Source organism: Dendrobium catenatum, unplaced genomic scaffold (assembly GCF_001605985.2).
Source record: "Dendrobium catenatum unplaced genomic scaffold, ASM160598v2 fragScaff_scaffold_943, whole genome shotgun sequence".
Taxonomy (NCBI): domain Eukaryota; kingdom Viridiplantae; phylum Streptophyta; class Magnoliopsida; order Asparagales; family Orchidaceae; genus Dendrobium; species Dendrobium catenatum.
Window position 1 is genome coordinate 1014534 of NW_021319405.1, and position 14449 is coordinate 1028982.

Here is a 14449-nt window from a genome sequence, read left to right on the forward strand (position 1 = left end):
AAAAATAACAAAGTTGCATAAGACATTTTAGATCTATAATTAGTTCAATTGGACTAATTAAAAATGCAGGGCCCACCATGACTCCTCACCCATTATTATGGGATGCACATAGGCAAAGAGTTTTTTTTAAAAAAAAAAAATTTACATAGGCAAGAGTATGTAGTAAAGTAATCGGAAAGCGCATCATCTCACAAGGATTGCACCCACAAAGTACCGAAAGTGAATTGATTCTAACTCTATTTGAGTAATTGAGATAGGAGTTATGGCAAGCAAAAAATCAAACAAACTAATTGCAAAAATTAAAAAAAAAATGCAAATAGTTGAAATTAAGGGTTGAAAATCCAAAGGATTAAATTTCAACAGGATAAGTTATATTAGTTTTATTGCAAAGTGAATCGACTAATGAAATCAAACTTGTCGTAATCATATTCTATAATACATCATATCATTCTCTCAAAAATCTATGGCCCATTAATTTATCAATACAACATATGATCATCCACATGGAAGATTCAATTTTAATAAATTCTTTTGATTTCGTACAAGAGATCTTAACTGATTGCATGATTTCAACATAGACATCTATATCATATGATTCATAGTGATAATCCAACCAAGATGAGTTTATTCTCTACCTTCCAATTTCATATAAACCTCTAAAACTCACAATTATTATTGGCTAGTCAATGACAAGTAAATAAGCACTCATTGAAAATATGCAATAAAAATGAAAGCATACAAATCAAATGATCACAATAATAATAACCTAAGTACATCTAATTCCTAGACTAGGGATTTTGCTGATGCTAGAAAGAAATAAAATGCAAATATACATGATTGAAAGCAAGAACATCTAAAGAGGGGAGGAAAAAAAACTCGGATTTGTGAGCTCTCACTCTAGACGATGGCAGCTGGATGTGGCGACTGATGATAGTTGGTGGTGGTGACCGGTAGTTAACAGTGTTGACTGCAATTGGTGAATGGCAACGAGTTATGGTGGAGATAATTATTTAAACAGAAACTCAATCAAAAGCTTATAAAAATTGATCTCATATTCAAACAAAAAAACAAATAGGCAATCAATCATCCCATTTATATGAAAGAACATCACACCAAATTAACTCCAAGTGCTAAAAGATTGGTGATCAGTAGTTTCTTCAAAGAACAAGTCACTTTTGGATGATATGTCTTGGAATGTGCGCAATTTTAATTGGACAATTTGACAGTCATTTTCGGGTATTGACAACATTTTGTCCCTAAACCCTTAACCCTAAAACTTTGATTGCATTTGTCAGAGGAAATTTTGAGTGTTGCATGGCTTTAGTCTCTTAGTGATGGGGCGGCTATTTTTTAATGTTATCTTCTAATAAAAAAAAGTCATCCTATCATTAAGAGATTAAAGAAAAAAATATTTTAAGATTTACCAAAAAAATAGTTGCCTCAATTATATGGGTTTTATTAATTATTTTGAGTGGCTACACATTACAAGTCTAAGATGGACTATATATATTCATTTGTCAGACATAAACCAGTAAGCATATTCAGTGTACCATTGGAGTAAAGTAAAAAAGTGTGGACCAAATGCAGATTAAAATTGGACCAAATATGTCAATGATTATATCTATTTATAACCTAAAAGTTTATAAACATATTCTTTTGACATCATATATGGGATTTGAAGTCTTTCTGGAAAAGTAGGGTGTAATGGCATCCAAGGAAGGATAGAAAGATGTAGATCAGTAAGTTTGATATTAAAGATTTTAAGTGTTGAAAGATGTTTATCAAAGATATTATATGTACCATAAAAAAAGTACACTATCTTTGAGATGAAGTTCAAAAAAATTGGGATATTTTTGAAAGACAAGTATTTGAAGTTGTCTGCCTAACTTCAATAAAGAATATTACATTCAAGATTTTAACTCAAAAGATAAAATTTGTATGAAAAAAAAAACATACTGATATTTCACGAGGCCTCTGAAGAGTGAACCTTCACACAATTCGGTTCTTGAACAGAAATTCCACGTCGCTAGGGTTTGCAAAGCTTCTCCTTGCAGTAATCTTAAGCAGAGCTCCATCAGCAAGTAACCGTTGGAGAACCCTAGCTATATTTTTAGCGTCATCAATTCCAAGATGGTGGCTTCCCAGCAAAGGGATCCCTAGTTGCCTCATCATTGTTCTCATTCCTGTAGCCTGAAAGCAAAGGAGCCCAACAAACTTTCTTATTTGATAAATAGAGAAGAAAAGGATTTTTTTTTTCTTTTTTTGAAACGATTAACGATGAATTATAAACTGTAATTAAAACCTTTTCTGTTCGCTGGTTGATATATACTTTCACAAGGATAATACTTTCTCCTTAAATTGTTTAGCTGAGAAGCATCTTAGATGGCGCTGAATGAGATGAATAGATATGGAAAAACTAAGCTATCTTCATAAACACTGTAGGGTTAGACACAGCTTTTTTTTGGTCTGTTGGTTATTGGTTGAGAGCTTTGTCTACCAATTAAGAAGTTCTGGGTTCGAGTCTTACATATGTGACGTGTGTGTGAGTTTGTCTTAATTGACGTAAATGTCCCCAAAAAAAACTCTATAGGGTTACATTAGTAATTCCATACCTATTCATTTCATTACTAATAAAATTATGCAATGCCAAAAAGTTGTCCTAAAATGCAGTCCAAATAAAGTTGGATGGGTAAAGTACAAAATTATTAGCATGAATTGTATTAAAACTGATAGTTTTGTATTTTACCTCATGCCACATTATTTAGATGGTGTTTTGTGACGACATGTTCGGACAAATAAGCATTTTTCTCAGCAGAAATATGAAAAGTGGTATCTGAACTGCACTTATTTCCTAGACTGACATCTAAATATTCATTTGATGCCCAAAGAGAGTATAGCAGCTATGCGTACTCTTCTATTATAGAAGTTGAGATAGATGTCCTTAAGGTTAATCCACTCCATAAAGTATGATGGTGTTCTTATCTTCGAAACTTTGCACTGTTGAGGAATCTTTGTCTTCAAATCCCAATTCCCACTGGCAAGTACAACATAAAAGAAATTAATACATTAATTATTGATAATCCAGCAAGAACAATAAGAAGATTTATTGCACAAAAATCTTTTGTTGTTTTGTTGGTGCAAGGAAAAGGGCTGGAGGCCCTACGAGAAATTTTAAGAATAAGATGTTTGATTGAAGATTCAACAAGTGGAGAAAAAATTGTTGATTGAAATTCTTTAGATTGCTACAACTTGGAGAAAAATGAAAGAAAAACATCTCAAACTGCATTAAATAATTTAGTTATTAACCATGTTACAAATGCAGCTCGATGCAGTGATCCTCCAGCCTGCTTATTCCATAATTGATGACCAGTCATCCATTTCTCAAATTCTTCCAACGCATCTTTGAATAGGATAGCAGTATCATGCCAAACTCTATGAAATTCATGTCAAACAAAATAGAATATATAAGCTTTCTTAGTTTCAGTATCGCCCTTAAATTTAAAATGAGTAGACATCATTCATATATATTTGTCCAAATTTGTTAGCCAACGAATTCCAGATTATTCCAAATATGCAGGAGGAGGAGCTTATATAATTTTGTTAAAAAAAAGGTGAACTTGTCAAACTATTTGCAGAGGATAGCATCTGCACATGATTTCTGAGCTTTGCGCCTTATATGAACTTAACAATTTGTCTCAAAATATTAAAAAAATAAATCTTAACCCAACGGAAATGCATATTGAACAATGACAAATTCTATAAACAAATTTTGTTAGAGTTTATATTAGTGAAATAAGAAAAGAAAAAAATTTGAAAAACAATCCAAGTTGGTGGCTTAGCCAGCAACTGGCCCGACATGGCAGCCACATAAGACCCATTCACTCGGACGGGTTAAGACTTGATCCTTGGCCTTTTTTTTTTTAATTTTACTTCTTGTCCGTCCATCTTATTCGCTCGAAAGGAAAAAACCTCAGCTTCACTTTGCGAAACCAAGCGAGGACCCCCACCAACCCATACTTCCTGCTCGCGAAACTCCCTAGCATCTTACTCCCACACAGATCCAGCTTGCCCTCACTCCAACTGAGCCCCATATACAACATGAGACTGAGCTTCAGTGAGGAGAAGTCATAGGTCGTTAAATTTAAAATATGAACACAGTAGCATATTCAGTGGGTGTGATAGAAACAAGAAAGAGTCTTCTTGCAGGCAAGAGGTTGGTTGGGAGTGGAAAGAGTAGTTTTAGCTTTTTGCCGACTCAGCTTGAGCCGCATGAGATGGGCCTAATCATTAAAGGAAAGAAAAAGAATGAAGAAAATTTTAATATAGGCAAATGATGTGCTGATAAAAAATTCTTAAGATTGAAATCAATCGTTATGTAACCCATTTTTTAAATCTCTCTAATAGATGCTTATTTTCAAATAAATGTTTTGCATTAAATAGTACAACAACAAGCCTTTATCCTATCACGTGGGGTTGGCTACATGAATCATTTTTCTTCATTGTGTTATATTAAGAGTCAAATTTAAATCTAATTTAAAAAAATATATATTATATTTCATACTTCTAATCAAATCTTTTTAGATCTACCTCTATATTTCATATGTCGAATCTAATGCATCTAATCTACTAAGTCATTGAAACGTCAACTTTTTATGTGACCAAACCATCTAAAGCACTAAAAGCTAAATTATTTACATCAAACATTGCTTTCTTAGAATCCCTATGAGCCCCGCTATATCGAAACTCATAGCCACCATAAATACTTTTAAAATATTCTATCACTCTATCAACTTATTAAGTTAAATCTCATAAAATAAAAACTTTTTCTTTAGGAATAAATCTTTTATATTTATTCTTCTAAGTTATTCTAAAATTTAATTTTTAAACACATATTCAGCTAACTTTTAGAGCATAAACATTGATAACATTAATCATCTTAGTATCAACAATAACCTTTAAAACTATAATTTTATCTCTTATTCAATTGATTTTTAGAACATTATCATTTAAACTCTTAATGATAATCACACCTACATCATTTCTAGTATGAATCTTAACTGAATACCTAAATTTAAATTCTAAACTATCAATTTCGTTAAAATTTTCTCCAATCTATTTAGTTTCTTGAATACCTATAATACTTATCTTCTTATTTAATTAATTTGCCCGTAAAAATGCCTATATTCTAAGTTTCTATCATAATTCTTTCATGAACTAGCTTCTTTGTCTACCTCTGTCCATGATATGGGAACCCTTGCTTATTTACCACTATATTCAAGTGCCAGCGCAACGGTATTTGCACACCTTTCATTTTATTCGAGTCATACAACATGTCGCTTCCAAGGAGCATCCAAGCATCAATATAATGTATTAAAATATTAATGTTATTATTGTTCAATAAGTTTTATGCTAGTTATTGACTGTCTAACGCAATCCTCCACTTTTTTCATACAGGACTGAGGAACAAACAATGAAAATGTTTATGATTATCCTAACTGCAAAGTACTTACGCCCATCTTTCAGTAAACCAAACAACTTCAAAATTACTAGACATACATTCAGCTTATTTTTTACTCACTTGCAGCGGAAAAATAGTCACCAAATGCTACTCCAATTCCATGTTTGTATCGACCCTTTTTTGTTAACATAAAGGTTGCAGCTGACTAACGTAGATGACCAAAACTCATTAAAAGATTGAAGCTGACTAGCCAAGAGAAATCCTAGCAGAAACTAACTCTGGGATACACTATGAAATACAATTAGTCCAAGATGACCAAAAAATTAAACCCAGGTCCTTGAAGATGTGCAATTAAGAAATAGGATTCTCACATGACATATCAAGGGTTTAAAAACAAGGTGTTAATAATCACTTGTTATAATGATAACTAGGAATTGATATAGTACTCTTATGTTATTCTTTTTTTTTTTTTTGGGTGAAGGATGAACTCAGACAAATAAAAAAAAAAAGTAAATAGCTGCACAAAATTGCTAGCAAACCATTTACCCTCTAGCACATAGGCAAAATACAAATAATCTGTTAACACTTGACTTCAGCTCTCACAAGTAATGCCCATGTACCAAGGAAAAGTGACTCTTAAGTTTCAAAAAGAAGTAAATAAAGTGAACATGAAATGAGTGTAACGTTCAACCTAAGCTTTGTTCATCTCCTTTTAATCTTTATTCGGCATTATGAGTAAATGTTGGGGAGTGTAAACCCAAGAGGGAATTAAGTTAGACTAGATACAGCAACCCATTTTTAATCCAAAAGCTTAAGTTTATGTATGAGCCAAGAATTTCATATTTCTAAATCAATATATTTTTAACTATTTGATGTCAAACTAAACTTAGAGCCGTTTGCGCACACACACACACGTAAGAGCACTCCACATCACTTTAACTCAAATGAAAACTCATCAAGAGTATCATATAAACATATATCAAGACCCCACTCAACCATATGAATGAATAGGAGTCGCACATTTTTACCTTGCTCAACTATAATATAGTAAATACAACTATGGTAAAACCCACCATACCCAAAGGACATACAAATCACATGAATCACTCAATCCCAACATCATCAGCTTTGATACCGCCAAATCACATGAATCACTCAATCCCAATATCATCGGCTCTGATACCGCCTATTGGGGAGCGTTAATCAAAAGGAGGTCTAAGTTGTGCCAAATACACCCTTGATCAAACCCATTTCCACCTAAATGCTTAAGCCTAAGAGAAAGACTCAAACACTTGATATTTCTACGCTAACATATTTTTTAACCATCTAGTGTGGGACTATACCTAAAGCCCTCAAGTATCGTAATAGTCAATTGCTTGTTTCCAAATACAAAATGTATGGTAATTTTTTTCATGTGTGTCAATGTGTGTTTGTATATTTATTTATTTATAAGCACTAAAGAAAATAAACCTTTGTGTCTAATGAATGTAGCAAATATCATAGCTTTTTCATTGATTAATGTCACTTATTTTTCTATTACCACCATTTTCTAGAAAGTTTGAAATTGTTCATTCATTTATCCATACAACCCATTAAGGACAGCTCAAAAACAATCCTACTTTCTTTTACATTTCTTGGCAAATTTAAGGATTATTATAAGGAAAATGAAAATGATTAAATAATAGAGCAATGAAACTTTCATTGTCTAATCTGTAGATTATTCAAAAATTCTAGAATCGTAACTTCCGCAAGAATACATTACAATATCTGTCTGGCAATCTTCAGAATAATGAAATTAAACACATTTGCTTTTGGTCAGTCCATCAAAACGCAAATTGGAGAAAAACAATGACACAACTGGACATAAACTAGCACACCTGTCCACACCCATTTTTCCATATTTCCCGTCAATATACTGTCCAACTCTTTCTTCGCTCATTCCAGTGGGCCTGACGAACCTACATTCAAAGTAATTTATTTGATAACAACTTCAATAAATCCTAAATATAGAAGTTTATACCAATAAACTGTAAAAAAAGAAAAGAACCAGTCATGACATGAACATAAATATCAAGGGTAAATGAAGCATTATGTAGAATAACAGAATATGAGCAGCGTAAGTTGAATTATCCAGAGAACCATTCCTCACACGCATGTCCCATAAAAATTTGTAAAGATGTTTTTGTGGATATTTAGTGAATAAACATTTAAGTTACATAGAAGCATTTTGAAAACCCAATGTTGATTTCCCAATCTAAATCCACAATATCCACTCCAATTTAGCTAAATTTTGAAGTAAAATGCAAGTCTAAATCATGTCACAAGAAATGAAGTTACTTAATTTCCTTTGAAAGCAATTAACTATAAGTGGACAGATTCATTTACATGGCTTGACCTCCTTGTTTTCTTTGATCCACAATTACCGGAGAATCTACTATATTTTAGGAGCTTCATTATAGTAGAGAAAATAAACAATTACGTTGATACAGAAAATTGGTTTGCTCGCATAAAATGGCGGCTTTCCGATGACCCGGTTAGGAGAGTAGATGTATTAAATTTGGCTAATGTTAAGAAAGATAGAGGTAGACTGAAAAAAGACATGGTTAAAAAATATTAGAAATGACCTTTTTTATTAGATTTAAATGAGAATTTAACTCTTAGAAGGCTATAATAGATAAAAAAGAATTCATGTAGCCGACCCCACGTATTGGGATAAAGGCTTGATGATGTTGTTGTTGTTGATAAAGAAAGTGCAGTTTAAGAGACTGCATAATTGTTTGACACAATAGGTTATACTGCTAAAATTCATGACCAACAATTAGTTATATTAACAAAAATTAATCTTATAATAGTCTTTCACTGTTGCATCTTTAAGAACCCTTAATATATGAATCACCAAAAGAGCATAGGAGATATTTGAACCCTAATAATAATCCATTCTTAGTATAGTTTTGCTCGAAACTCACAAAGTTTTGAGTCAATTCTAAATTGACTAGATGAATTTTGAGCAAAGTAATGATTCAACAAAACTTTTGCCTTTTTTTTTATTTGATTTCTAGTCAGATTTGACATACTCAAAATGTGATTCAAATTGACTCAAAAAATATACATTAAATTAAGTTTTTATGCATATCTATGCTTTAGCAGATGACTCAATGGTTAAATTCTAATCTCACTCGCATAAAGAAGAGATTCAAACTTCTCTCATGATTCTATATGTTTTTTGGTTTACAATTTGAATATGGCTAGTTTGAGCCAACTCAAACTGAGTAGGCTCATAATCAAATCTTTTCGAGTTGAGTCAACGCCATTAAAAATACATTTTGATTTTAGTCTTTTATATTGAGTTGATGATTAGTCTTACTCAGATGTTATGAATGAATCACAATTTGCCTTCATTATGCAGTACAACAACACCAATGAATTTGGATTTATGGTGCATACAAAGCGAAGTTACGGAGAAAGACGAGAGAGATAGAGAGAATAGCACTATATTCTAGCATTAACTGTCATTAAATGAAATAGCATTTGATGGCAATTACACAAGTAATCAAATAGCACAATAGAATGATGACTATAGATCAGTGGTGCTCAAGTAAGAGCATCATCAAGCTCAAAATAGCTAATTAAGCCAAAATAAGACTTTTAGGACGAATGCCACATTTAAGACACTACTTACCTTTCCTAACTCCTAGAAATTGGAGTTCAACTGATTATAGGATTGACAATGTTAAGACAACGCTTGAAGTACCCAAATCAAAGCTGATTTGAACATGATTAATAAAGTCACTTACAGGTAATGAGCTAATTTCTTAGGCACGCCAACTAAAATTAAGAAACGGCTGAAACTTTTGACGCCACCACTATCTCATTAGCAGATGTTTTGATTGTTCAAGCAGCCTGGGATTAAATTATATCTGTCAGTTTGATTTTTACATATATAAGTTCCAAATGTGACATATTACAATCATAGCAAGTAGCAACCAGGAGTGCAGGAGTTAGGCTCAGAAGAAGGATGAGATAAAATAGAAAAACAGAACAGATCTGCTTCAAAAATATATATTAGAATGGAATTAAGAATCAATAACAAATAATCAAAAGCTTCATTCTGGTCAAATAATAACAGTTTCAAAGCAATGTGAAGAAGCATGATTAATGCCTCGATGTTAAAACACCCCAAATAAATCAGATAGTTAAAACTTATTATATTAAGTAAATCTTAAAAAAGAAAAAACATTTTGCCTTCATAATGGTTTATATCTCAAATATATGATACCCTAAGTTAATAAATTTATAATATGAGAAGAATAAACAACATTATGATTTATACATAAAATGTACATACATACAAAAATCTGAAGGACAATGCACCTATGAAATGAGTCGACGAAATCCATTGTTTTTGTCTCTATCATCACAACCGGAAATTCAAGAATCTCAACCTTTCCTTCCAAATCAAGTACCAAAAGGTAATCTATATCTTGAGGCCTTAGTTTACAAAGTTCAGAGGCATCTGGTTGAAGATCCACCAAATAATTGTGATTAAATTTCCCAAGGTGGCTAGCATCATCTATCTACAAAACAAATAAACGCCAAATGAAACTAAGGAACTTGAAAGTTCATTTACAAATCGAAAGATAAAAACAAAAAACATATTATGGTGGAATAAAACTACAAGCATTGCACATCATCATATTTCATTGTTTTTATGAGCATAATTTTAGATTCAAATTCGGGAAAATACTCTAGAGAAATAACCAAGAGTGATGAAATTGTACTCTTTCACATTAGGACATTTGATATAAGGGCCAAAAGTTAAGCATGCAATAAAACAATGGTAAAGAATCCAATGCCACACCAAGAACTTAAGCTATGATAAGAGCCAACCAATAGTATTTCTGCACCAATACATTTTTCTATCATCCAAAACTAAACACAATACTCTCACGACTTAACACTTCATCAAATCTATGTCACAGAAGCTATAAAACAGCATAAAACTCTCACAGAAGTTGATTAAACTTTTGATCACAGTCCATCTCCAATACCATTCATATTCCAGTGGAAATGCTCAGATGAATATACCTCCACTGCATACCCACCTACGACACAAATGAGTACAAACAGTGTAGGAAAAATTTACCAGGTCATCCAGATCTTCACAGCGTTTCCTAGTATGGAATGTACCTAAAACATCCCAAATCAAGAAATCCGTTCAAAGTGCACCAAATTGACAAAATCGCTTCCTATATTACCCCCTTGATAATATTAAATTAAGGAAATCGATCAAACCAATTTAATGAAATTATGAAAATGAACTAACAGAATTACTTAATGTAAAAACATTACACTGGTAAAAGAAGAAAATTAAAGAAACGCAAAAGTTCAGTAGCATACCTTCGTGCACTTACCTTGAGTGTAGTATAGACACATGGGCCTCCACCGATCGGTCTTCGAACTTGCAGCTTCGGCAAGAGAAGAGAAGTTCATAGCACTGACGGAAGCGGAGACAATGAGCTTCCTGGTGGAGGCAGCGGGTGCTGTACGGATTGAATGGTGTAAAGAAGAGGGTACACTAGAACGGAGAAGAAAGAACTGAGATAAAGAAACCCTAGCGCACGCCATTCTCTAGCCAGAGATTGATTTCGCCCCCAGACCTGATAGAAAAGTGATGACGAAACGAGGCGTGGGGAAGGATTCCGATAAGGAATTCCTAGCATAAATCGTGGCGACGTCGAATTTTAAAATTTACTATAAATTTGCTCTGCTATTTAGCTGATTTTTAATTAATTCGAATCAGTTGCAGTACACAACTCTCCTTGTCCTATTGGTTGAGAGCTAAGGCTTCCAACTAAGAGGTCTAAGGTTCGAGTCTTTGTGTATGCGTTGTGTGTGTGAGTTTGCCTTAAATGGCCTAAATGTCCCAAAAAAAAAAAATCAGTTGCAGTGCTTAGATTAAGAAAATAAAAAGAAGCTGAAAAACACAAATCAATGTATGTTTGGATTGATGATCAACTATAAAAGTTTAATTGATTTTGACAATTAGCTCAAAAATATTTTTTAAGTCAATTATTGCTATTGTTGGGCTGTTTGCTAGCAGGATGTAGGCCAAATTTTGAGGAGATTTGAACGAAATCCAGCTAAACGGCCTAAAATGCAAAATCACATCTCATGGCAAATAAAAGTCATCGTAGAAGGAAAATATCGTCTTTTCGTGCTAAATTTCGGATTTTTGAAATCATGTTTTTTGCTGGATTTACGAAATACATGTGCTTGAGAGGAAGAATATGCTCGTTAAGTCCGATCTATAGCCAAACAGTCACACGGGATTTAATAGAATTTATCAAGAATGTTACCAAACAGTTTTTAGGATTTAGGCCCCTCAGGATTTTCAAAATCCGGATTTAGAGGATTTATGAAATCTTACTTAAATCAAATCTTGAATTCTACCAAACAGCTTCTAAGTAAAAATTTTCCTACTTTTTAGTCATCAAAGTACTTAAATTGGTAGATGTATTTGAAGTGTTTATGGATCCATCCTTATGGGTTTTGGCCATCTTAGGATGCCCCCAAGGAATGAATTGTCATGAATGATTTTAGTTCAATACTACTTATCCCTCTGCCTCAAAGAAATAGATAACGATTTCCACTTATCAACTCCATGTATTTTATCTCCACCTCTTATTTGAGAAGAGAGATTATCATAGCCACCATGTAATATCAACATCTCTATCGCATTTCAACGTACACCATTATAGAAAATATTCACTATTTAGAAATTTTTTATTGCATTGATGCAATTTTTATTTTCAAGAAAAAACATTCCTTTAAAATCCAAGGGTAAAATTATTAAAAATTATATTAGCTAGCAATGCCCCTTGATTATTCAATTTTTCGAGTTTTCACTTAAAAGATCCATGTGTTAGATGTGTTGCATTTTTACGTTTCTAATTTTGTTCGGTAATTGTTTGAAGATAAAGTAATATTTGCTCCAATTATTATATATTTGTGTATTATCTGAAAGGGGATGAATATTATTATTTCTTCTATTATATTTTTTATGTATGACCTTCAAATTTAAAATTAAAAAAAAAGTTTTATTTATCATCAATGAATTGGGCATTATTCAAATAATTTTTAATATCATTTAATTAATTATCACAAAGATGTATTAATGTTATCTCAAAATAACCCTTATTTAATATTAATTTTCAACTTTGGGGACCTCGAAATGCTAAGGTGAAATTTTGAAAAAATATATTTGTTCTCCATAATTTTGAGAATTTTTTTTCCTAAAAGTGTAGCAATGTAACTCAAAGTCTCCATATTAATAACATACTGATCATGAGAAAATAACTAGATTCACAACCCCATGTAGGAAAATTTTATGAACTTGTTTATTTCAACATCCAAAAATAGGTAACTAATGTGTTCTAATAAATTTTATTATATTAGTCCTCAATCTAATGCAAATTTTACATTTAGTAGCATTGAAGAAATAAATCAAAAAAATTTCTTAATGTTGAACAAGAAGGAGAAATCAAGCTTTAAGAGTAAAGCCAAAATAAGAAGGTTTAAATATCTTATGTGAAGATATTAACATAAAAATTAAGTATGTAGACTTAAGGGAAGTATGGATCTCACTTTCATCTTGCATGAGCGTTTACGTCCTTCAAGTGAATGTGAAAATCTTCATATAATGAATGACACTCTCCACCAAAATGATCTAATATGAGGCATTATTAAAATACCCACAATGGTCTCTACTATTTTCCTTAACAACTCTCATTCCTTCTAATTATCTTGTGCAAACTCTTATAATAAATGGATTTATTTTAAAAAAAAAAGAGAAATTTCACTTTATAAGCCTCATTATATCTGAAATTGATGAAACATGCCAACTTATTGTTTTATTGAAAAAATATGCTCGAAAATTTGCTCGGACCAAAATAATCTCACTTTTGAACAAATAGGTAAAACCCTCATTGAACAATATTGTACAAAATTTTGATCATGCAAGTAGCATGACCCCTTCATCTCCCATGCTCCTTCTTTATTTCAAATCGTGCATATTCGACCAGTGGCAATTTTTCACAGTGGCGTCCTATCTATATTGATCATTTGTGATGAATAATAATATTATTTAGTTGGTTTATTTATGATGAGATGGAATATAAAAGGACTTACTATTAATCTTAAAGCTTGATAATTGTAAATATACGATAAAGGTATAATGCCTTCAGATATACAATAAAGATAGAATGCCTTTAGATAGTATGGTTTCAAGCATCTTCGAAGAAGATTGATCATAATTGAAGCTCCAAGATTTAGGATTTATAAAAATAATATGAATATGAATATGAATCATTCATTATTTCAAATATGTTCTTAGTAGATATGATAACAAATGGTGCAATATGCTCATTTTTTATTTTATTGGAAACATATGCTCGGAAGCTTTATATTGCCAATCATCATTTTTGAAAAAAATAGGTAGAACAATGGTTAAGAACCAAAAAATGCTTAAAATCATAATTGATTATCTTCAAATCATGCTTTAAACCAATAATGGATTATGCTTCAATCCTTGTCTCCATTCGTTTATTTGCTCATTGCTCTTCTTCGTGCGAGAGGCAGACTTTTGAATGATTCGCTAAATAACTTCTTTGCCTCCTTTGACGAAGTTCCTTTCTGTTGAACCTGAAGTCATGCTTCATCGCCGTTCTTCTATTTGATCGGAAGTAACAACAACGGAGCTTGCTCTATGAGAAGGTAGCCATCTTTTTTCCTTTTGCGTGCTTCTTCGGCCAAATCCCATAAATCCGTCGAACTATTGGATTTATTAAATCCAGGATTTATGACAAAAAGAGAGAAACTGAAGATTCAACAGGTTGTGAGATTTAACAATTTCCTAAATCCTATTTGATAGGATTCAACATAAATCCTGCTCAAATCCTACATAACCGTTGTATCCAAACCGTCCCTCAGGGG

At 32.1% G+C, this 14449-nt stretch overlaps 1 protein-coding gene across 3 annotated transcripts; it reads right to left on the reverse strand.

The window, feature by feature from the left end:
* Positions 1–687: 687 nt before the first annotated feature.
* Positions 688–11210, reverse strand: LOC110104275 (uncharacterized exonuclease domain-containing protein At3g15140). 3 transcript variants are annotated; one of them, XM_028697479.1, is made up of 8 exons: positions 10870–11207; positions 10602–10645; positions 9830–10032; positions 7336–7416; positions 3307–3432; positions 2911–3034; positions 1957–2190; positions 688–967 (listed from the first exon to the last, which is right to left on the reverse strand). In XM_028697479.1, the coding sequence occupies exons 1-7, from the start codon at positions 11081–11083 to the stop codon at positions 1990–1992; spliced, it is 993 nt and encodes a 330-aa protein (XP_028553312.1). In that variant the 5' UTR covers positions 11084–11207; the 3' UTR covers positions 688–967; positions 1957–1989. The 3 variants fall into 3 exon arrangements, with proteins under 3 accessions (XP_028553312.1, XP_028553313.1, XP_020688963.1); XM_028697480.1 differs by lacking the exon at positions 3307–3432 and having other exon boundaries at positions 10870–11210; XM_020833304.2 differs by lacking the exon at positions 10602–10645 and having other exon boundaries at positions 10856–11205.
* Positions 11211–14449: the final 3239 nt, after the last annotated feature.

What these genes read in the sequence shown, in the direction of transcription:
- LOC110104275 (XM_028697479.1), bottom strand. Translation starts at nt 11,083, where the DNA reads ATGGCGTGCGCTAGGGTTTCTTTATCTCAGTTCTTTCTTCTCCGTTCT. An exon ending in GTGAAGATCTGGATGACCTG is followed by an intron (nt 10,033 to 10,601) that starts GTAAATTTTTCC and finishes TTTGTTTTGTAG; the next exon opens with ATAGATGATGCTAGCCACCT. An exon ending in CGAGCTGCATTTGTAACATG is followed by an intron (nt 3,035 to 3,306) that starts GTTAATAACTAA and finishes TGTACTTGCCAG; the next exon opens with TGGGAATTGGGATTTGAAGA.